This window comes from Schistosoma mansoni (assembly GCF_000237925.1).
Source record: "Schistosoma mansoni, WGS project CABG00000000 data, chromosome 1 unplaced supercontig 0094, strain Puerto Rico, whole genome shotgun sequence".
NCBI lineage: Eukaryota > Metazoa > Platyhelminthes > Trematoda > Strigeidida > Schistosomatidae > Schistosoma > Schistosoma mansoni.
Window position 1 is genome coordinate 1,265,160 of NW_017385991.1, and position 25,393 is coordinate 1,290,552.

The 25,393-nt window shown below is 34.6% G+C and overlaps 1 protein-coding gene across 1 annotated transcript in view; it reads right to left on the bottom strand.

Annotated features, from left to right (window-relative positions):
* Nucleotides 1-25,393, bottom strand: part of Smp_141010 (fer-1-related) — a 121,099-nt gene that overhangs the window by 70,646 nt on the left and 25,060 nt on the right. Inside the window, exons 6-8 of the mRNA XM_018791741.1 lie at nt 12,946-13,151; nt 2,755-3,147; nt 1,925-1,968 (exon numbers count right to left, since the gene is read on the bottom strand). Coding sequence (XP_018645156.1) covers nt 1,925-1,968; nt 2,755-3,147; nt 12,946-13,151 — 643 coding nt within the window. The remainder of the gene's footprint in view (nt 1-1,924; nt 1,969-2,754; nt 3,148-12,945; nt 13,152-25,393) is intronic.

Genomic DNA, 25,393 nt, shown 5'->3' on the forward strand with positions numbered 1-25,393 from the left:
AAATTGATTGCTTTGTAAATTCGATTGTCATCATCATCATCGACCAATCATTCAGTGTTGCACAAATCATTTTAGCTTGAACAATTGTAAACTTTTATGACATTATCAATTTACTTATAATATTCATTCAGCTGTTCAGTGGTACTGTCTTTAGCAACCTAAATGGTTGGGGGAAAGAGATGGACTTAACGGTTTTATCTAATGACTAATCTACACTTTCGTCATTTCAATTACTCCAATAATTGTATCAGTTAGCTATATTATTATAATTTTGCGCAAAATACTACAACTCAGTAAAAGTATATGGTGTAAATTAGTTTGAACCGACATGAACATAATGTTAATGATTATAAACTAGTTGAAAGAAAACCTGTAGAATGATATTGTTAATTAATACATGTTTATCTCTTACTAATAAGAAAAAATAATGCAACACTATTTATACCTTAAATCTATATTTCCTTGAAAAAGCTTGGATCAGATTGCCAGGCGAAACGTTGGATTTACTTCAAATTCATTCACTGAGATTTTACAGATATACATTATTCCTATTTAATGTCTTACATCAACTCGGCGTTCAAATACTGTGAAACTATTCGCTCTTATTTAAACGAAAGTTCTTATATACCATATATACCGTTATGATGATATTTATTTAGTTGTCTTGATTAGAAAGATTAAAGCTCTGTTGTTAAGTCCCATCTTCACCTTTAATAATTGTGTTCGATTCTTATCGTTGAAATGTAACTCAGGATTAGCTGTTCTGGTCTATCTAGTCCCAATAGATCAGCTTTTGTACAAGAAATATTTTAAATCCTTATTATTTTGGGCACAATCATATTGATTATCAGAAGGGGTTTTGTGGAGATTTAGTATTTTTCATAGTTGAAAGCGTGAGTCAATTGGTGGTCTATCGGTTAAGGGCTTCGGCTCGAGACTGGTAAGTCCTGGGTTCGAATCTCGCGAGAGCGGGTTCGTGGATGCGCACTGCTGAGGAGTCCCATAATAGGACGAAACGGCCGTCCAGTGTTTCCAGGTTTTCCATGGTGGTCTAGCTTCAATTGACTCACGCTTTCAACTATGAACAATCATATTGCACAAAACATAATAAATTTAAAACAGTAGATCTTTAAGAAATCCGTTTTAAATCGTGCTTTATGTTATGAATCTATTGAAGTTGATTATGTGAAACAACAAACTTTATGTCGACAAAATAATACTAAGCTCATCTTCAGATTGAAAAGATTGAGTACAATCATGATTGTTCAACAGTAAACATTTTCGAAAAATCTTGAACCAAATTATTCTCCACTGCTTCACTCAGTAATTTTTTAGCGATTTATCCCAATAACTTCGATTCATTATCATAAGTCATTTCCAAACACTTTTTTTGTAAATAAATGGGCAGACATAAGAAACAGTGGAAATCTGTTGCTTAATATCGTGATTGGATTAAAGATAAAGATGTAAACTCATTGGTATGAAGATTTGGTGCTCCCTAAGGATTAAAGTTTTTGAGTTCAATTCCTGTTATGAGCATAAATATGCGCTCCTTAGGAGTCACTTATCAGTACAAAACAGCTGATCATTACTTTTCGGTTTTCAATAGTTTTTAAAGCTAATCCATTGTGTAAAACTATAAAATTCAACAACTTCCACAATTCTCCATACTGAAAGTAATTTCAACTGAATATAACGAGTTTTCTTTTTTTCAGAAAAAATAAATAGAAGAAATTCATATATTTCAGAGGTTAAAAGTTCAGTCAATTCTCATGAATAACACGTTATTTAACTTTTACAATTATTGTTTTTGCTTGCCAAATAATTGTGAAAACAATCATTAGAACATGTATTGTGAATATATGAATAATTATGTGTTTATATGTGTCATTTTATAACAAAGAAATAAATCAGCTCTACTAACCCTTCAATATCTTCTTTCTCATCGGATTCACCAACTTTCATAATCTATGATGAGAAAAAATAATAATGACAATGTTTTATTATTATCAAAATAACACAAGAAAGTAACTCAGCATGATGAAACGTGAAAATGTAAGTGTTTGGGTGTCTAGTTATTTTACAAAACATTCAGTGACCAACTTAAAGTGACTTTAACTGAACTATGAATTAGATATTCAACATAATCCTGATTTAGTCTGATTATAAGTACTGTCTTTTAATTAAACATTTTCATGGAGAGATCAATCAAAAACAATAATAAATATCATGTATTCAAAACATATATACATGGTTTGTGCAATAAATACGCGAACTGAGCTATTGGGATTCTTATTTATGATAACCATCAAACTCCCAAGTCGATGCTAACATAAAGCATATCAAGTCTCAATGTATAGATGATTTTAAATGGACTAAATTATAGAATTTCGATAGTGTATATGATTTTAAAAACACCAATGCGATTGAGAATATTGTGTACAAAAACCTTCCTGTATTAGTTGACTGAATACTGAACCGATTAGAAAAACCTGGTTCAAAAATCTAATCTTCCTGAAACATTTGTCCCTGGCAATTAAGTTTGGTATTATAAAAATGGTATACAGTTTACGTTTTAAAAACGTCCAGGAATATTTTAAAATATTGATATGATGGAGTGTTTTGAAGGGTATAAGATTAATTCACATGAAAATTTACAAAATAAAACTCATGTGATCTCAGCTAACTTACTTATTGAACATCATATTTACACTTTGAAAAACCACACTACAGAAACCAAGAAACAACCCTTACCGGAGCTTCATCTCCAGGTCCTAGAATAACAACTGATATTTTTAAATAACCTTTGGCACCAGACATCGGATCTTCTGGATTACATAGTAGTAACCATTTATTTAACATCGCATGACGATCGCATTCATAAACTATTGACAAATCGAATTTGAAAGAACCAATCAATGAATCACGACGAAGACGACGTGAATCGTAAACAGTGAACACTAATTGTTGATCTAACATCTCAGCAGCTGAATCAAAGAAATTGAAAAAAAAAGTCTGATCCCAGAATGGTGAATTTGTACAATTCCGAACACGTGTATCTTTACTTTCTTTCCAGCAAGTAATTTTACATATTGGTGAAATATTAGCACCTTGTAATTGACGAGCTTCAATAACTTTGACGCGAATCTAATTTGATTTAAGAAAAGAGAGAGAAAAAATGTGGTATGAGTGGATAGAATGAACCAAAAAATGCTAGTGCTGGTTCATAAATAGAAAAACGTCTAGCATATCACAGTAAATGTTTTAGTGATCAGGTTCATGATTTATTACATCGGTAAGCTAAACTTAGCTAAATCAAATATGTGTAAGCCTCTCAATTGCACAGGGAGTTTGTTTTAGCCAGAAAGTAGTTAGCGGGCTGGTGTCTACAGACTGGGTGAATTGGGTATCAATCCAATCGTAAACATCAGTTTCGACATAACTACACAGACTATATCTTGACAACTGTCAACTAGCACTAAACCTAGATCCAATTGCAGCTTCTAACAGATTGCCTTCAGTTATATTGATGACCTAATAGAATAGATACAAGAGTATCGTTTGATAACAAACAGACTACATTCATCGTTGTAGATTTCGAAGTTCAGAGTTGTTATAGTTAAGATTAAACATTTCACCTACTCTTGTCGGAATGTACTCAATTTTGTTCAGAAATGCCTATTAAATTTCCTAGCCAGATATATTGCATTACCGTATGAATCCATCTGTGTTCAACTGTTATACTCCCCCATTAGTTTCATAACACGTACCATTAAATTGTAAGCCTGGATTATTCCGTTGTCAATAGTTTGACTGAAGTTTTTCAGTCTTGGCTGGTTTACTTGTTGTACAAATGAGTAGCTATTTGGCATCAGTAGCTAAGTGGATAACGCGTTGGCGTTTAAATGAACGGTACCCTGTTCGAATCTTAGAATGAACATCAGCTCTAGAATGCAGGTACGTTCGGTTGACAAGCCCCAAAACAGGATGAAATGCGTGCTCTGGATTGAAATGCTATCCAGATTTAATCTACATTATGCCTATTGACAATGTTATCGGATAAACAGCATCCATGAGTGTATAGGTTAAAAAAGTATACTATTATCTTAAGCTCAAAATAAATTGTCATAAATAGTATTATGACTTCATATGAATTGAAGGAGTGAAAACCTATTGTAGATGCTACTTTGATATTGAGATTAGGTTTGTGTTTCGTGATAAACCGACAGAAGTATACTGCCTAGAACATTATTTCCAAAACATGTATCCCAGCGTGCCGTTATTCTTATTATTCACATTATTTTAAGCTAACATTTACCGACTGAATATATATTTTTGATTGAGATCATGAATTGATTGATGTTAAGCCACCATTGAAAACCTGTAAGCACCGGGGTGCCGTTCCGACTATTATAGGACTCTTAGGCAGTAGGCATCCATGATAACACTCACGGGATACGAACATAGAACCTTCGATCTCGCGCGCGAACTCAGAGCTGTAACTGCTTGGTCAACATTTCTGACGGTCTACGGACTGATCGAATTTACAAAAATACATTTATATCTTTATGTACTAGAACGTGAATTATAATACTGTTTCGATAAACACAAACTCCGACCAGAACCCTTCCTGTGTTACCGCTGGTTCCCAACCCGTATAAATGTGGAGGGTTGGTCAATGGATTAGGAACCCCATCACGTACAAAATTAAGATCATGAAATTCAATACAGCTATCACCAACTCAATCAAACTGGATGGAGAGGCTCTGGAATAGTTTGAAAAGTTTACTCACCTGGACAGAATCATCAATAAACAAGGAGCATCTTATGCAGATGTAAAGGTATGAAGTAACAAGGGAAGGACAACATTCTTACAGTCGAAGAGCATTTGGAACTCAAAAAAAACAGTCATCCAACCTCAAAGTCAGAGATTTCAATACAAACATCAACACGGTTCTACTGTACTGAGCTGGAACTTGGAGAACTATCACAAGCGTCATCAAAAAGTACAGGTATTTATAGACAATTTCTATGCGAGATACTCAATGCCGTTGGCCTGATAGCATCTGCGAAAACCTACTGTGGCAAAGTACAAACCAACTTCCAACTGAAGAGGATATTTGGAAAAGATGTTAAAGACGGATAGGAAATATATTGCAGAAATCACTAAAAAACATCACGATGCAATCCCTAACCTGGAATCCTGAGGGAAAAATGAAAAGAGTAAGATTAAAGAACATATTGTGTCGGGATGAAGTGGTAGACATCAAAATAGTGAATAACGGTTTGAAACAACTGAAGAGGATTGACAAGGACAGAGTTTGTTGGAGAATCCTGATCGGTGGCCTATGCTTTCATGAGGGGTAACATGCACAAATAGGTAAGTGAGTAAAAAATATTTAAATAAATGTTCAAGGATAGTAGGTGAGTGGTACTCAGTTCTGTGCTTGTCCAGTTCTTAGACTTGATCAAATTCTAATGACATTTTTTCAGTGTACTGAATAGTCTTGATGTTAGTTTAGGGTTGGATGCAATCTGTAGAAAGCCTGTTTTATTTAGCACTTATAAGCAAGTACTAACAGCAATGCTGACAAAGCTTACGAAGCTATGATGGCGGCTGAAGGTCGTCGATAGGAAACCCTGATCCTAGATTTCGTGCTATTTGGCACTTGTCAGCAAGACCTACCTTTATTCTTGAGGGAAATGATGCTCTCTGGCAGATTCGATCCCGTGTCGCCCAGCTTCATAGTCAGAGACGTTACCTCTGGGCTATCCGGGCCACCCCTGACCTCCTGTAGGACTGAGATGTTTGTTCAACTGATTGATCACTGGGTGCTGATCCGCCAGGGAGTATCAGTTCCCTCAAGATAACAGGTACACCTTGCCAAATAGCACGAAACCTGGGTCTAGGGTTTCCTGTCGACTACCTCCAACCACCATCTTATCTCAACATAGTGCACGCAATGTCAAGTCACCTAGACTAGTTACCACATTGGAACTTGGTCGATAGGCTTCGATCTGCACAGAGAAGGACCTAACACACACGACAATGATCACCGTCCAGTGATCAATCAATTTTAAAAAGCTGACAAAGCTTACGAAAATACACTGTAAGTTAATATTCTAATAACCATAGTCTAAACGAGTATCGCATGCTTGGGAAGACTTGTCAGTGTGGTTACCTCGAGAAATGAACACCAGAATCGTATTTTCATATCAGTTTCATTCATTGTTGTTATTCAAGTTATAACGTGTTTGGTGTTTTAACTTTAACATCGAACAAATAGAGACAATTAGCAGTCCAAACAAAAAAATAGATAAACGTATGCTTGAGTTTTGAATGAATGATGAATTTTAAAAAGCGTTCATATAAATGTCTCGGTGAAATATACATTTTAGGAGATATTATCGGTTTAAATAAAATGATATGAAAAGAGAGAAAACCTGGTAATCTTTAATGTTATCACCTACTTATTTGTTTATTTACTGGTACTGTTTACATTGTTTACCGCTCTGATTTAAGGTAAACACACGTTATCTAACAACAGCAGTATGTAGCATAGTTCGGAAGAATAGAAACTTTAGCTGGAAACAAACAAACAAATATTACTGTCTGGCGTGTATGCCAATTATTTTTTATGTATCATCCACTTATATCTTAATAATAATGATAGTAACAACAATACCATGTTATATACGTGTGTAAACTTGTTCTGTCATATACAGAAAAAGATCAAAATAAAAACAGATTTATAGGGAGATAAAAAAAATAATAGAATGTAGTTAGTTTTAACCATGGTTAAGTAATAATCATATTAAGAATAACAGTAGTAATAGTGAAAGTAGTCACAATAAATGGTAGCTTATCAGTTCAAGCATTGGACTCTAAGTTTTTAGAGTCCGGATTTGAACCCCTCACAACTTCGGTTTTAGCAGCCGATTAACAATAAAAGCATGTTTTTGGAAAATACATAACGCATTGAGAGCACAAGATTCTAGGATCATAGAAAGTGATTTTTGTTGACCAATTTGACATTGCCTAATTACTTTGGCCTGCAACTCCTCATGGAGCACGAGCAGCCCAAAAAGGATTCTCCAACCAACCATAGACGGTTGTTTATAAATACCTGTACTTTTTGATGACGCTTGTGATAGTTCTCCAAGTTCCAGCTCAGTACAGTAGAACCGTGTTGATGTTTGTATTGAAATCTCTGACTTTGAGGTTGGATGACTGTTTTTTTTGAGTTCCAAATGCTCTTCGACTGTAAGAATGTTGTCCTTCCCTTGTTACTTCATACCTTTACATCTGCATAAGATGCTCCTTGTTTATTGATGATTCTGTCCAGGTGAGTAAACTTTTCAAACTATTCCAGAGCCTCTCCATCAAGTTTGATTGAGTTGGTGATAGCTGTATTGAATTTCATTATCTTGCTTTTCCTTTGTGTCAAAGCCTACCTCTGCACAGGCTTCTGCTACACTAGCTATCTTCATCTGCATTTGTTGCCCTGAATGAGATAGATGAGTTAGGTCATCTACGAAGTTCAAATCGACCAGTCGCATCTGACTTCTGCCTTCCCTCAGAATTGTAGGGTCTCTACAATTCAACCAATCATCAGAAGAAAGAAAAAAATGGAGAAAGTAAGCGGCTTTGTTTGGCATCGGTCTTCACTTTGAATATATCTATCATGTGCTCTCTATGTACGACTTTGCACTCTAGTTGGTCGCACGATGATGACAATTTTCTCAGAAACATCCTAATCCCCAAGAAGTTTTTATAAGGTTCTCATTTCCACTCCGTCACATGCTTTCTCGTAATCAAGAATTTTTACCGGTACTATTAGTAGTGTGATGTCTCTATAGTTCTCACATTTGCTAAGATCTCCTTTCTTTGACATCTTGATAGGGTACCTTCGTTTCCAGTCTGTTGGTTCTTATTCGTCCTTTCAGATCTTTCTGAATAAAACGTGGAGTATCCTGTTGCCTTCCCACTCTTGATTTGTCTGATGGACATCCTGATTACTTTCGTCGTTGGTGGAGTGACATCTGTAGGGAGGTCTGTAGGTGTTGTTTCGATGTCCATTCGGTTCAGTCGGGCTAGCTTATTCCTGAGTTTTTCAAAGTGTTCTACCCATCTATTCCGCTGTTTTTTAGTTTTGGTTATTGTATTGTTTTCTTTGTTCCTGACTGGTTACTCTGGTTTATTATATTTCCCTGGTAGTTCCTTTGTTGTGTGATATATATGAGTTTGTCAGATTCTCAAAGAAAGTTTGTATTAAACATCTGTGATGAGGTTTCTCCAGCTATACGGCTATCATTTAGCTTGAGTTTCATAGTTTCCACCACCAAGAAGGAATCTAAATCGACAACAGTGCCTCTCTTTGTTCTCACATCTTCCATGGATTTTTTTTGAACTCTTCAAGGATACTCATGCATTCGGTCTGATTCGTTGTAGTTTTATCTCGTTAAACTCATGTAATTTATGAAATATGGTGCCACCTATAGCAGTTTTGTTCAAGGCACATAAATTTGAAAATTTCTTGCCATTTTCATTCCTGTCTCCCATTCCCCTTCGTCCCATGATATATTCATACCCGGTGTAGTTCATCCCTACTTTGGCATTTCGGTTCTTCATCAAGATGATTAGGTCTTTTCCTAGGTATTTCTGTACAATCTTGTAAAACTGACTTTTATCGTCTCCAATGCTATCGTTGGTAGGTACATAGCACTGGATAAAGTATTTGAAGAATTTCTTGATGATTCTGGATCCATGAGGTTCCAACCCCATAAGCCTTTTTCTTGCTTCCTTGACGTAATACCTTGTGCGGGCGAGGCATTAACTCTTTCATGACCAAAGTACAACAGTACGTCCCTTGAAGCTAATCTTTCCTGTCCACCTTTGGTTGGATGAGATTCAGATGCCGGTTTTTCGAGGAAAACACCTTGTGTTTTTCACACCCCAGTGCAGTCAACAGTAAGATATTGAACTCGGACATTAATTTGCTAATTTTAATTTAACCGATCTACAACTTGGCTGTGTGGTATACTCGGACCCAAAAGATATATAGAATCATCTTAATATTCAAAGCATATCAGAACGAGGAATTAGGCTTGGATTGCTTATTTATGATATAGATTGGCCAACTTCAAATCTTATCATGAATCCATATTCTAACCGTAATGCTTAATAACGTATGAGCAACTTAGGGACGTTTATCAGACACGTATAAATAATATATTCTTTTTTAATTCTTTGACTTGAGTATTATATCTCATCCATTCATATTTTCTGCTTTTTGATTGACTAAGATTGTCTAAGATCTTAAAGCCATTTAACGGTGTATAATTATTTAAAATAATTCACGAGTTTTTCTTCAGCTGGTCTTCATAAAAAAACTGTTGTAGAAGTAGATCGACATTGATTTGTGTCAATGAGATCACTGGAATTAATGAACATGAAATTTTATATGAAGCTAAAATTAGCAATCTAACAGGTTTCTAAGCAAACATTTATATATTTGAAATTTATTTTATGTTTTATTTCAAGTATGGAAATTTTCAAATTTCTATCGCTTGATATAATTTTTGGTTTTCCATAGTTCCTCGAAAAAGACTACAGAAACCGGGGAAAATGTAAAATATTTTCAACCAGTCATCACTCTGGGAATTTTTAAGTAAAATTTAAAAGGTAGCTAGTTATTTTTTCATGATTCTGAGGCCTTTTGAAACTCAAAGTCACGCATAACCTTATGGACATCATTGCTTTTTACACTTTCTAAGCTTCTTTTATACTTCCTGACTTCTGGCAGCAGCCTCAGCAGCAGTAAGTCTCAACATACACAAAGGAAAAAGCAATACTCTCCGATACAACACAACATGCACCAATCGAATCACACTTGACGGAGAGTTTTGGAGGATGTAAAAACCTTTAAATATCTGGGCAGCATCATTGATGAGCACGGTGGATCTGATGTAGATGTGAAGGTGCGGATTGGCAAAGCAAGAGCAGCATATTTACAACTGAAGAATATCTGAGACTCAAAACAATTGTCAATCAACACGAAGGTCAAAATTTTCAATACAAATGTCAAGACAGTTCTACTGCATGGGGCAGAAACTTGGAGAACTACGAAAGCCACCATCCAGAAGATACAAGTGTTTAGTAACAGTTGTCTACGCAAGATACTTCGGATCCGTTGGCCAGACACTATCAGCAACAAGTTACTGTGGGAGAGAACAAACCAGATTTCAGTGGAGGAAGAAATCAGGAAGAAGTGCTAGAAATGGACAGGATACACATTGAGGAAATCACCCAACTGCATCACAAGAGAAGCCCTCACATGGAATCCTGAATGCCAAAGTAGAAGAGGGAGACCAAATAACTCATTACGCCGAGAAATGGAAACAGATATGATAAGAATGAACAACAACTGAATAGAACTAGAAAGGAACGCCCAAGTGGGTTGGAGAATTCTGGTCGACGGCTTATGCTTCATTTGGGGTAACAGGCGTAAGTAAGTAAGTGAGTAAAGTTCTATCTTTTGTTTGGTCTTTAACAGTAGAAAACTTCTCATTACTGGGTAGCAGTTCAGAGGTTGGTGTCTGTGCTTTCGAGTATAAAATATCGTATGTATATCATATTATCGTGTTGGGTGGATTGTGAACCTAATTTATAATTTTTTTTCGCTGGTATTAAATTCGGATAAACGATCATGTTACTGATTAGTCTTAAAAGCAGGCGACTGCACTAGTATTATTGAAGTTATGCCAGGTTTTGGAAGAAATCGCCCTTAATCTATAAAATCTCTTCTCACAATACCAATGTGCTCATTAGTAACCGGCTTGAATAGATGAATTTTTAGATGACCCATGAAGTGAACCGTCATGAATGGAACTGAACTAAGTCAAGGGTTAAGCAATTAAATATTGCACTACATGTCACAAAGGGATTAAATATAGTTGAAAATGTCTTAGGGTTCATTGATATCATATCCAAAGGTAAAACTTAAACGTGTTGAGTGTGATAAATAAAAATAATATATTTTTCATATCCCAATGAGTAGAAAAATCAAATTCTTAAATTGTATGACCTTTCGTGACTCAGAGTACGCCACTTCTTCAGAGAGTAAATAACCAGATCAAATTAACCCGTTGAAATAGTACAAAGGAAAGAAGCAAGAATGTTAGGTGCGATCAATCGAAAACAGGTCTGATCAATGTAGTCTCTGAGGCAATCATGAATGCACAAGGCTTAGAAGTCATGAACTAGAACGAAACAGATATTTTTCCTTGATACTCACACTGATGTAACGAAAATTTAATGAGAATAATTTCCCTTAATAAATCTCTCTGTAAAACACTGGTTAGTATTAAGAACAATTTGCATTTTTAGTGTTATCGATGATATTTATAGAAATTTATTGTCAGAAGGGGTTTCATGGAGATTTTAGCAATTTTGTATTTGAATTCATGGGTCAATTGAACCTAGAACACCAGTGAAGTCCTGGAAGCATAGGATGGCCATTTTGTCCCAGTGGGACTCCTCAGCAGTACGCATCCACGATCCCACCCCGCAAGATTCGAACCCAGAACCTATCAGTCTCGCGCGAGAGCGCTTAAACATTAGACCACTGAGCTGGCACCCAACGGTGTTAATGTTTAGCTTCAACCAATCCACGAAATTGAGCAACCATCCACCATTGTCTTCAGTGAGTTACTATTTCACGACAGACATGGTTGAACTCCGCTTGTCACTGCTTCTCACTAGAACTCGAAGAAATACCTCTTGAAGCCAGTCACTAGTGAGCATATGATTATTCCTCGCTATTAAATAAGTTTCAGATTGCACCACTGGACAATTATTATTGTTAATATAGCTGGTTACATAATTTAATTCATCAGAAGAGGATTTAGAGTTAGACGATTTAATTAGAATGACAGTAGATCATAAGATCACTTTGTCTTCCATAAATGACTTTACGTTATGGTGAGAGTAGTAAAACAACTCCACAGTTTTCACATAAATACAGTATTTTAAAGCTTAGTGCACTAATCTATGATGATCTACTAAAGTTGAAAACCTTTATGATTAAGTAATGTTTTACTGTATAAACATTCTACATGTAATCGTTAAGTTATAAATCAAATATTCATCCAATCTACTTGCTTTCTTCAGTCTGATAGCATCAGTAAGTTTCAACCAGCTACATACTAATCAGTCACATGAAGATGGCTAATGTCTAGCTTTTACTTGAGAACGAATTTTTTTCGAATGAGTAATTCATGTATTCGTTAATACACTAATTTGATATTGTGACTTACGGTATTCGGATTGTAAAAAACTCAAAGGCATGGTTTCCAATTTATGCCTCCGTTTGTAAATTCTATACTCTGGAAAATTCATGTCCTCGAGTAGCACCTCTTTCTACTCCTTCTATATTATTTACTACTATTGACAAAGAAAGTCATCACCGAGCAGCAATCGAATGGATACCAGCTTTTGCTTTCTAAACACTAGCTTAACCATTTGACTACCAACCATTTGTTCGCCGGAAACTCGAATTTGTACATTACGATATCATGTTATTTCAAATAATGATTTTGTCGTATTCAAGATTATCTAGGATTACTTACTTTCATGTTTACATTAGCAAAGAAAAAACTATCGTGAATTAAATCCTACGATGGACACCCGTTATTTTATTATTGCAGACATTTCTTGTTGACTCAATACCAATTAACATGAAACATAGTTCATAGGTCATAGAGAGTAAATTACCAGATCAAATTAACCCGTTGAAATAGTACTAAGGAAAGAAGCAAGAATATTAGGTGCGATCAATCGAAAACAGGTCTGATCAATGTATATATATATATATATAATTAAAACATTGTGGCTTGCTTGACTCATATCTACCTCAAGAGCAAATATCTTTGTAGAAAACTTACTTGAAAATCTTGTTTCTTGGTTGAATATTGGGGACGAACCGCCAGACCACCTAGTTTCTTTATACGTTTGCCTGCACCCGCTTGATCATCAAGTATATCTTTTTCATTCACATCAGTCCCTGTACCCCCACTACCTCTTAAGCCAACATCAACAGCGCCACCAGCATCCACTTTATCGCTTACGCTGCCTTGTTCTATTTCATTACCTAGAAGTAAGTGACCGAAATTAAAGGATAAAGAAAAATGTCAGTTTTCTTGAAATGATCATAGTGATTCACGGTGTACCTGTGTTCTTGAGGGAGGCCAAAGCTGAGACTGATGATACCACAGTCGAAAATTTTGCTAGTAGATAATTTAGGTTGTAGTACATTTCACCCAAGACTAAATTGGATACACAATTATTAACTAACTATTGTTAACCTATGTCGTAACTCTGAATAAAGACTCATTACAATCCTCTGAGTAACTGATACAACATGTTGCCAAGTTTTGACTACTAAGAAATGTAGGTTTATGCAATACATCCAACTGACTACCAGCAGCCACCAAACATTTTAACCAAACGAGCTTATGTGTTCCTATCTCAACCTTTTGGTAAACGATATACTGTGAGCTAAACTCGTTCAACCTCTGCATTTCACATAAGTGAGAAGAAATAGAACAGTTCACAAACACTTGGAAAATTGTAAAACGACCAGCAATATAGGGCCCATCTTCAAGTATCTCAAGTGTAATAATAATTAGACAGCTACGAACCAAGTTGCAACGATACGGATTCGGCGAACCAGATATGAATATTAATAACATAAACCTACATGTAGTAAGCAAGTTACAGATGATCTTACTCGAAATAACTTGTGATATGATAATAAAGATTTATGACCATTATACCAGTTTTTATGGTGTGACAAAATAACAAAACAATTATATATATATATATATATATATATATATATATATATAAGATAATTTAAATGTTTACAAAAACACTGGATAACATACAAATGTACAGAAAAACACAACTTGAAATAATTTTACGTTCAAATCAATGATTCGACTAGTGACAGTTGTAATTCACCCAACAGGATATAATTAAGTGCGCCCTTCCTTTTCTCTAATGAATTGCCTATTTTAAATCGATTATTCATTGAAAATATTTTTATAATCAATTTCAAGTAATTAAATCATATAAATGACTATACAATATCTTTCTATCACTCTTAACCTTGTCTTATTTTATTTTACGTATGCTAAAAATTGAAAATGATTACCAATAACCATTTTTATTGATCGTACTAGTGTCCGTGTTAGACGAATCCCTAGTTTAGATCTCCTATTGTCAGGTTACTGTTAGTGTTTAAATAAGTGGTTTAGGTACCGGTAGTGAGTGTTTGTGAATTTGAAAAATCATCGAATGGTAACTAAGGTTATGAATACCCAGTTATAAAATGTTGGTCGAATTTTATTGATCAAACTTCAGTGTGGTCACTAGTTTAATTGGCTTGACATCACATACACTATTTTGAAATATTGGGTGTTAGTAGGGATGAGAATTCGGAACCATTCTCTGTATCAGTTGGCGCTTGACCTCATGGCGTACCTGCATTTATGAGGACAGTAATATTCTCTGTGAGATAAGAACTCGTATCACTCGAAATCCCAGTGTAACACATCACCATTAAACTCTGTGCAGTAACTAGCTTACACAAAACTGAGATATTTGTGGTGGTTGATCACTAAATACTGAGCAATGGCACGTTTGCTTAGTCCATAATACTAATCAAATGTTATTGATGGGTATCAAATTACTTGACCTAGCGACTACATGGTAAATTGGTCAACAGAATCCAACTTGTAATAAGGACCAGAAGAACATAATACTATAAGCAGAAACGGATGGTGGCTAGCAGTGGAATCCAGGGCGTGCGTTTCATCCTATTTCGGAATCGTCAGCTGGGCGTACCTACGTCCAGATATTGTTGTTCACTTCGACACATACACCAGTAAGAGATTGATCATTTGCAATCCTAAACTTCAAAAGGAAGATTCACACAACCAATACAAGATGAGGTGAACATGATACTGGTTACTATTTACTAATGTATCAATCTAAATCTACGCAATATTTCCCAAACCCAACTATTACTGGTACTGATCGTTTCGAATTGAAAAATATTAACGAAAAACAAGAATGAATGGGATACAATAGACGTCCCAATGTCTTTATTATTCAAAACGAAACTTAAACCAAGTACTCATCTTTTACACCGAAGTTTAATATCCATTTTGTAATCATCGTGTATTGATTTAAAGAATTCTTATTATCAGCAAAAACCGGTTTATTCAGTCCTTAATAGTAACATTACAAATATACTTCTGTGTTCGATATTCTACAACTTCAATTGCTTCTCATTCCATCTTATTACGTTTCCCTCCTTCTATAATAACGATGTCAAGTGTGGTATCTTGAAGAAGCAGATATTTCTAATTAATGAGATCATTAATTTAGAACTAAAAGTACAGATGTAACGTATAGAACTATGAATTTTAATCAGCGAACTTGAAGCAATATCGTAACATTCATTCAATGAATTCAAACGCAAACACAGAGAAACTGAAGAAACTCATTCATGAAAAACAAGAAAAATAGAGTTTGGAAACCCTTACAATCTATAATACAATAGGCAAAGTATATACGTCTTTGCAGAACAGCTTATTAACTACATCATATATGAACCATCAGTCAGGGACATAGATTACTGAAAACATATGAGACAATTTATAGTTTACTTTCAAAAGCCTTAATAAAAAAGAATTCAGATAAAAAATTCCTATTGAAGAAAATAAAACTTAGTTTTAGTAATTAGAATTTTTTAGAACAGACAGACAACTTCAAGTAGTTGTCTAATAAAATAAAGTTATCAAACTATCCTGAAATTGCACCAGGTGTTTTATTCTGTGACCGACACGAAACGTTTAGGAGATGGATGGTATTGGTAGGTTACTTATAACTGATAACACGTTATAAAGCGTCACCGGCCAAAATGTCTGGAATATTCGCTACAAATACCCTCCACCTCGACGTGTATCGTTAACTGAAGTATGACTAGTAGATATGTGATATAATCCTACGCAGATTTTAGTAAACAACTGTTTATCAACCTTAAACTTGAGTGGAAATGTTAGGTATTACGTAAATTTCCAACTGGAGCCGGTTCCTTTTTATAATTTGAAAAGCGATAATAACTACGTTACTTTCATGACTAGTTATACAGTGTTGTCTTAATGCCAAACGGCGATTTGTTTTTGGTAAGTTAAAATGCACATATCTTTTGTTGTTGTAATGGTGTTATGCTTAAGCATAAACTATGCATATTTATGTGTGTAGGTTGTGTTAGTCGGTATAATGAACCTGGACTTAATAAAGTTACAGAAAGTATATCGATAAGCCTAAAAGTACAATATATAAACGTCACAAAATCTTAGATACATACATATATACACAATGGTCAAAGTAACGTAACTGTTAAGGCATTTGTTTAATAACAAAAACTAGCTTGATAAATCTACTCAGAACATAAGAGATAGTCTGTAAAATTGTGAACCTTTATTATTATTATTATTGCCATTATTATTATTGTTAATATTAATAATATTATTATTATGTATATTTCATCCCACTCCATAGTGTATAGTTTGACATTATGGGTCAACCTAGTCTAGACAATCAATGGAAACATTAATAAACTCCAACGATGTTTTCGCCTCTGTGAGATAAGCATTAAACTTAAGGAACTCATTCAGTACCTTATATGCAATCGGATCCCCATATGACTTCAAAATTTAAAAAATTCCCATATATGTTGTTCTAAATCACAGTATGGGAATTTTTTCAGATTTTTAAATCAACGGAAACAGAGAGTGCTGGATAAGTGTTTTCTCATGGTCTGGGCTTCTTAGCAATCTGCTTTTACAATTTCAACAGATGTGAGACCTGGTATATCTATGCCTCGAAATGAGCATTATCTGACCACTGAGCTGAAATCCAATGTTTTCACATTCCAAAATTCAAAACCCGTACGTCAATCGATAGTTTTTTATTAAGTTTTCTTGAATAATTAATATTCCCTATTTTTTATGACTTTGTCATTAAGAAAGAAGGAATTCGATACTTTCAGCTGGATAATTATTGGTAACGAAAGTATGTAATAAATTATAATGAGGTCAGTATATAAACGTATGCATTTTTTAGCAGAAGTTGAAAATTATCATTCATTAGATATAGAAGCAATTAAGACACTAATTAGTCTACTTCAGATTCAATAAAGTTGGCTTCGAGTTGCACTTTACTCATGAGTCATAGTTCACTACAGTGTTCTACGCATCGTTTTGAAAAGATTCTATGCTTACTCAACAGAGGTTTTCTACTATGAAAATTGAAGAGTGTTGGCTAGGTCTAATGTGAAATGAGATCAAATAATAGTGCTTTTGTTTCATTATTCTACTGAAGCTCTAAAATACCAGCACACGAAGCCTATAGGCTCTGGGATCAATTTTATATGACGTCGTGAGTTCATACTACTGAGGGATACTGAAAAACTAATGCGAAACAACCCTCTAGTATGCTTTGACTTTAAATGCTTTTCCAGGGCAAGGATGTGTTTTTTATGGAAATTACCCTCACATAATATACAAAGTTCTCCACAGAGCCATTTCACATTAAAATACTGATCATGTTATATGGTAGATGAGTCAAATTTTTTTTCTTTCCAAATGGAATTAACAATATAAATAAAGTTTGATTATATAGACGAACTTCAGCGACTTCTTGAGTGGTTGTGAAAAGAAATATTAACGAAAAATTTTAAAGATGAAACCAAAGAATTTTCGAAGAATATATCGATTTGATATGATTAATGAATTTACAACGTTGCGTATAAGTTCTGTACCGTTGGATCATAGGGTCAAAATTACAGTTTAGGGTTAGTTTATAGATACCCTAACCCCTATAGTAAAGTTTACACTAACCCTATAATCTATTCCTAACTCTATGAATAACCCTAAATCCTAATTTTAACTTCCCTCACAATCTCAACAAACATTCTTGTATTTCCTAAAAGTCACTGACTATAATTCCACTCTTGCACTCAAGGGTGAATGTTTTGCCCTGAAATCCATCACCTAGAAATTACTTAATGACTTTTTTATATTAAAATTCACCACTACACGATCGGTAGTCAGTACATCAGCTTGATATTCGATCCATGATTTGTGAAGTCTCATGTTTGAACCTAATAGGTTTGGGATTGCAAAAAATTTAAACCTTTTTAAACATCCAACGACCACAGTTGATGTACAAAAAGCAAACAGTTGAGTACACAGTGATAAAATAAGGTAGTCTATATAAATCAATAAGATGAATGCGGAACCTACGATAGCAATTCAAACAGATTGTAGTGGCAATAAACAAAGAGAAACATCAATCCAATTGAATAGATGGGTGTATTGGAGAAATAAAACAAATGTACTTACTTACTTACTTACGCCTGTTACTCCCAATGGAGCATAGGCCGCCGACCAGCTTTCTCCAACCCACTCTGTCCTGGGCCTTCTTTTCTAGTTCTATCCAATTCTTGTTCATTCTTCTCATGTCTGTCTCTATTTCTCGGCGTAATGTGTTCTTTGGTCTTCCTCTTCTCCTTTGACCTTCAGGATTCCATGTGAGGGCTTGTCTTGTGACACAATTGGGTGATTTCCTCAAAGTGTGCCCAATCCACTTCCAGCGCTTCTTCCTGATTTCTTCCTCCGCTGGAATCTGGTTTGTTGTCTCCCACAGTAACTTGTTGCTGATAGTGTCTGGCCATCGGATCCGAAGTATCTTGCGTAGACAGCTGTTAATAAACACTTGTATCTTCTGGATAATGGCTTTCGTAGTTCTCCACGTCTCTGCCCCATACAGAAGAACTGTCTTGACATTTGTATTGAAAATTCTAACCTTGGTGTTGGTTGACAATTGTTTTGAGCTCCAGATGTTTTTCAGCTGTAGGTATGCTGCTCTTGCTTTGCCGATCCGCGCCCTCACATCTGCATCAGATCCACCGTGTTCATCAATGATGCTGCCCAGATATGTAAAGATTTCCACATCCTCCAAAGCTTCTCCGTCAAGTGTAATTGGATTGGTGCATATTGTATTGTATCGGAGAGTCTTGCTTTTCCCTTTGTTTATATTGAGACCTACTGCTGCTGAGGCTGCTGCTACACTGGTCGTTTTCTCCTGCATTTGTTGTTGCGTTTGTGATAGAAGAGCCAGATCATCCGCGAAGTCTAAATCGTCAAGCTGCATCCTGCCTGTCCACTGTATCCCGTGCATTCCTCCAGATGTTGACGTCTTCATAATCCAGTCGATCACCAGGAGAAAGAGAAAGGGTGAGAGTAGGCAACCTTGCCTAACACCGGTCTTTACCTCGAACGAGTCGGTGAGTTGTCCTCCGTGGACGATTTGGCAGTTTAGTCCATCATAGGAGTTCCGTATGATGTTGACTATCTTCTCAGGCACGCCGTAGTGTCGAAGAAGCTTCCATAGTGTCGTCCTGTCCACGCTATCAAATGCCTTCTCGTAGTCGATGAAGTTGATGTACAGTGATGAATTCCATTCGATTGATTGTTCCACAATGATACGTAGAGTTGCGATTTGATCTGTGCACGATCTATCCTTACGAAATCCAGCTTGTTGATCTCGAAGTTGAGCGTCCACGGAATCCTTCATCCTGTTTAACAATACTCCGCCTGTAGCTCCTCCAGGGGCTACTGCCGGTCCCAAGCCCGGGTAAAGGAGGAGGGTTGGGCATGGGGTTAGCGAGATTGTAGTGGCAATAAACAAAGAGAAACATCAATCCAATTGAATAGATGGGTGTATTGGAGAAATAAAACAAATGTAGTCCACAATTATTTCATTTAAAATATTGTAACAATATTTAATAAATGTTGGAGTCAGTGCGGTTCAACACGTCTATTTAAAAAAACCAATAAATTCAAAGTCGACTGAAATAACTTATGAAACAACATTTGTGTTAATTTCTGATTATGCGTGCGTGCATGACAAACTTATCTAGATGTGAATTTGTGTAGGTTGTCCATATTGAAACAGGCTTATACGAATAACAAAATATTATCACATTGTTTAATAAAGCAGGTAGTGTAATTATTTGCTTTATTAGTACCGTATGTGTGTGTGTGTGAACTTTCAGTATCACGTTCATGTATTTTCACACACTCACACTCAAACACGCGTACATACAAGGAAGTGAATTACGAGTTTGGCACGACTTGGCATTCTAAATGCAGGTAAAAATAGAAACTGAACATGGTTTTATTTACGTTAGTACTTCTATTCGGAATAATGACTATAACATAAAACATTGTCTGTACTGTTCGATCAGGTCTATCGACCGGCAAAAATCACCTGTTGTTATTATACTCAATGATCTGTTAATATTTAAACATTTCAGCTTTAGAGGCAGTCACATGACTTGTAGGGACCAGTCCGTACATTGATCTCCTTAAGATTACAGATCTCTTGTCGATGAGTCACAACTAACCAGAAATGTAAATGTAAGCAGGAATTCCTGGCTATTTTCAACAACCATCTGACACCACAAAAAAAAGAATCGAGTAGTTAAATCATTGATCTCCTAGTTGTACCACTTCTTGATCGGTATTTGATCAGTGAAATGACAAAAACAAACATTGTAGTTGTTACTACTACTCAGTGATTATTTGGTTTATAATGTAGTTAGTTTGATTTAACTGAAATGATCTACACGAATGGAACACGCAAAAGTATTTTAAGTTAAAAGACTTTTAATCATTTAAGTCAATTTAACCATGTGAAATTAGTATTCTCTAAATGTTTTCAGATCTGAACATAAATTTATTTAAACCTACAGTATACCCTATACATATTATTTTCCGATTAAATGCAGAGTATTTCTGATAACATATATTTCAAATAATTTGATCATATAGTAATTTTTACGAGCTATTTTACGTGATATTGAAGAAGGTTTAAAATAGATAAACAGAATGGTGATAATTCCGAAACAGAGACACAGCTTAATAAGATACCAGTTCAATAGAATTGAATCTATCACCACTGTGTACGCAACAAAAGATATCAAACTTTAACTGAAACACTGACACTAAACAGGAGTCACTAAGTCGATGTAAAATTTGAATTAAGAACATAAACCCAATTTTTATGCTATCCCAAAATAAAATTGACTAAATCATCTCATAGTAAATAAAATAGTTAGATAATACCATTTCGAAAGAGAGATTGAAATTTGTCGTCGAGAATACGTGTTATACTGCTGAGCTTAATGTCATCAAAAGAGGAGGATTCATATTATGTTAAAGGTTTTAATATAATAAAATTGTTGTTTCATATCCTTCTGTGTTTACAATTTCACTTGTGTATAAATACGTGATTAGGAATGAATAATAGATCTATCCAATTGTAGGTTCTGAAACAAGCATCGAAGCGAACTCAAATGAAACCAAGCAATCTTACATATACTCAGAAAGTAGACAGCGATGACTCCGTATATCAAAGCTTAAAATTTGGAGTAATTCATTGCAGAAATTTTAAAAGCATCCTTTAATATTTATGAAGAAAATTCCAATCATGGATTCTTACATTTTCGGAAACCTCTTTGTAGTCCGGAAACTGAACAGCACTGAGTATTCATAAACAACATTTTCAATGGTACTATAAGAAGTTGATATTCTTTCTTTACAAAACCGTTATTTTGTACAATTTCAACTATCATTATTTATTTATTTTAAAAAAAGTCTTTATAAACTGATATTAGCTGGAGAATCAGTAAAAAACCATAGAGAATATACGGTTGTCTCATGCTAGCTTAGGACTCCTCAGTAGCCAAACACGAAGACTTGCAAAACTTTAAGGTGTTGAGTTTCATTTTAGGTGAGTTAATATGGGTGGATTATTGGGGATTCTTAAAACTAAATTGAAAGAACTGGATGTCGTTTACCATTTAACAATCCTTTTTCGGAATACAATTTTTCTGTAATGTTCATTATCGTCAAACTATTTAAATCACTTTACAAAAACATGTTTACTTGATTAGCGCTTATTATTGTCAGCATATCTGCTGGTTCACTACTCAGTCAAAGATTGGAGTAATTATTAAAATGCTGTGGAGCATATTAGCGTCAGTATATTGGAACCAAACTACTTCATGTGCGTGTAGTAATTTCTCATAAACACAAAATTTTGTACCTAAACTGAGAGTAACATTTCAGACGACAATACAAAAATATTATGGTTCTTTGTACAAAAGCAGTCAATAGCTGATAAAATAATCGAATATATTGATTTATTGATTTGGGTAATATATACTTGGTTGATTACTTTAAACATGACTTTTTAACAATCTGAATCAATACCTGGTAGTTAAATATTTCATTGGGGAAAATAATCAGTTTAATTAAAGGAATAATGACATTTGCAGAAAGTATGATGAATTCATTAAATAGAGAGGGATCAATATTGTATATATCAAGTTTATAATGCTGATCGAAATCTATCGATCAACTAGTTACAATGTTATCAGTAGTCTAATTAATTTGCGATCATGTGAAATGTTGTAATGTAGGTTGCCTAACAGTACTTGCAAATAAATAGAATGACTACTAAAAACTGTTGGTGGCGATTTAATGGTTACGTAGTATTATGTGCAGATAAGAGACAAAAATGGAGAAAAACTGAACCCAATGAACTATAATAATAGCGAAACGAAAAATAAATGAGGAAGAATTTAATCACACTAAATAAATAGAAGCAGTTGCAGGTTAAGTGCCTTCCTTTTAATATAAAAGTTGAGTATTTTTAAATTTTAATTGCAATGACTTTTGGGAATCTGAATATAGAAGAACTGTATTATTTATCAACAATCGCCTAGTTTGCAGATGACAGGAGAAAGAAACAAAATACTCAATCAATTCATCATATATTCTGCAACTACTGTCCCTCCGAATGCTCTGGCATGGCCAACGGTGGGAAGAATCCGCTCTTCCTCTCAAAATGCTCTCACATAGCCACGCATATTCATCCACTGTCAGGAAGCTCCTACTCGCTGCCTCCTCGTAGCCGCAGTGTTGTTTACGAAATTAGGATGGTGAAAATGTTTGGAGCTTTGAACGGGTTGGTGGATATGGGGTATCCATCTAAGGGAGTTGGAAAACCCTGATTCCATACGCTCCAGGATCCTGAAAGAACAAATCACGTGTGAACTCATTATTGGTCACCGGCTACCATGGAAGTGAATCTCCTAACGTTGTTCACTGCCTTGTGGATTAAACCTATAGGTCGAAGGTTCGGGGATGGTAACCTGCGAAAATCACTTACCTCTCTCTGGGCATTCGGGCACTATTCCAGACCTCATACATATCGAATGACAATGTATGGTGCACACACAATTGGTGCCTCCTTATACTAATGTTTGTGTATTTAAATAAATCAATAAACTGCAACCATTGTTGTTATCAATCTCTTCAAATTGGTGGCATAAATTGATTGTATAAATAATCAGTTTCATCAAAATTTCAGTTAAGTCATACTGATGAACACTAAATTAAACACTATGGATTGGTGGTTTTAGGCGGTATAATTGTTTTACATCTCACAGACAGTTTATCTTATTGGATTCAGCATTATGTTTGTAATGGTGTGGTGTTCTTTTATTCAGATACCTTTGAAGTTCGAAGAACATTTATTCAGCTCCTAGAATTGAGCTGTGTTTTTTTACTAGGATTATTCAACAATATCAGCCAATTTAAAGTGAGAATACTTCACCCATTGAAACAACCTTTTTCAATAAAACATGAGTACAAAGGATACATCATCAAAATGTAATACAAAAACTATAATATATTTCCTAAATGGCTAGTAGGATGAGAAAAGGAAATACGTAATAAATCATATGAAGTATTTTATTTATTATAAGTTCAGAAGTTTTCCTTTTCTTCAAAACTATAATTAGAGGCAATGAAATCTTGAGGCACATTATGCTAAATGTTCAACATCAAGTTACGAAGTAAGTTAATTTATTTAATGTAGCTAAGTGAAGTCTTATCTAAGTCACCATCCCAAAAAACCTTATCTGTTACTCATATTGCTTGATTCATTTCAAAGTTCATGGATGATAAATTTGTTTTGACACAAACAACGACAAAATCTTAGGATTGCCTTCAACTAGATTCCAGAGAATAATTTGAATAAAAATAACTCATTTTTCAAGCAGGACTTTGAGAAACACAATGTGAGTATGAGCTGTCTAAGCCTAATTAGGTAGAGTTTAGAATCTGTGTTATAATGGTTAGAAACCGGTTGATCTATAAAAAAAACATTATCATTCACTCTGTATTACTTCACATCTGTGGTTCTCTTTTGATTCTGTCTACTAACCAGTATTCTAATCACAAAATTAACAAAATACATATCCAATCGAGATATCGTATGATGAGTATAGGATAATGAAGATTAAGAAGTCATAACATTAACATATACATAAACGCCATAAATAATAATAATAAATTTATTCTATAAGTGTGCTTTTCAGAAGTCAACACCTAATTAATTATGCAAATAACGTAATTTAACAATTTTACTACTGTTTTTAGCTGATCGACTCTTCGGCCATTTATTTCATCTGATTGATTATAAGGAAATGGTCTTAAGATATATTTGTGTGTATGCATCGGATATACATAAGTTATTGCAATCCCAATCTTTATAGAACTAGCATTAGTTTTAATGGTGAATTATGTTCCATTTAATATTACTTTGATGGGTATATTTTACATTGACTTTATAAGGTGTAACTTGACAGATCAAAAAATTCCAGTTAAATTGGAGGCTACAATAAATCATCCACATAATGCGAATCGCATCACCGTTCCTCTTTCCCAATAAATTATATTCATGTTCGTAATAGGTAAGGTATTTATATGTGAATATATCACTTTTGTTGAATACTCGATTTTGATCACCATCTCATATCCGCTGATTAGATCCTAGATCCCAACACTTATTCGTTCTTACTACTCGATTATCTAAAGTAAATTAAGTTTAGCGCGCTTTTTTAAAATGAAATAATGGTGAAAACACTCATTTGTTGACCATTCCGTCACAGGTTTGAACCACTCTCCATCCAATTCATTTTGAGATTATTCGATAGTATTCAAGCGCAATCCAACACAATAACCAAACAATGGGGCTTCAAGTATTATTTTTACTATTGAGTACTGAACCACTGGTTTATATTCTCAACTTTAGGCTATTTACAAAACAATACTGTTTTTATCTAATATCATCAGTGAGTTTCTAAATGATTCTCTCTTTGATTTATAATGCTAGTCATTGCTT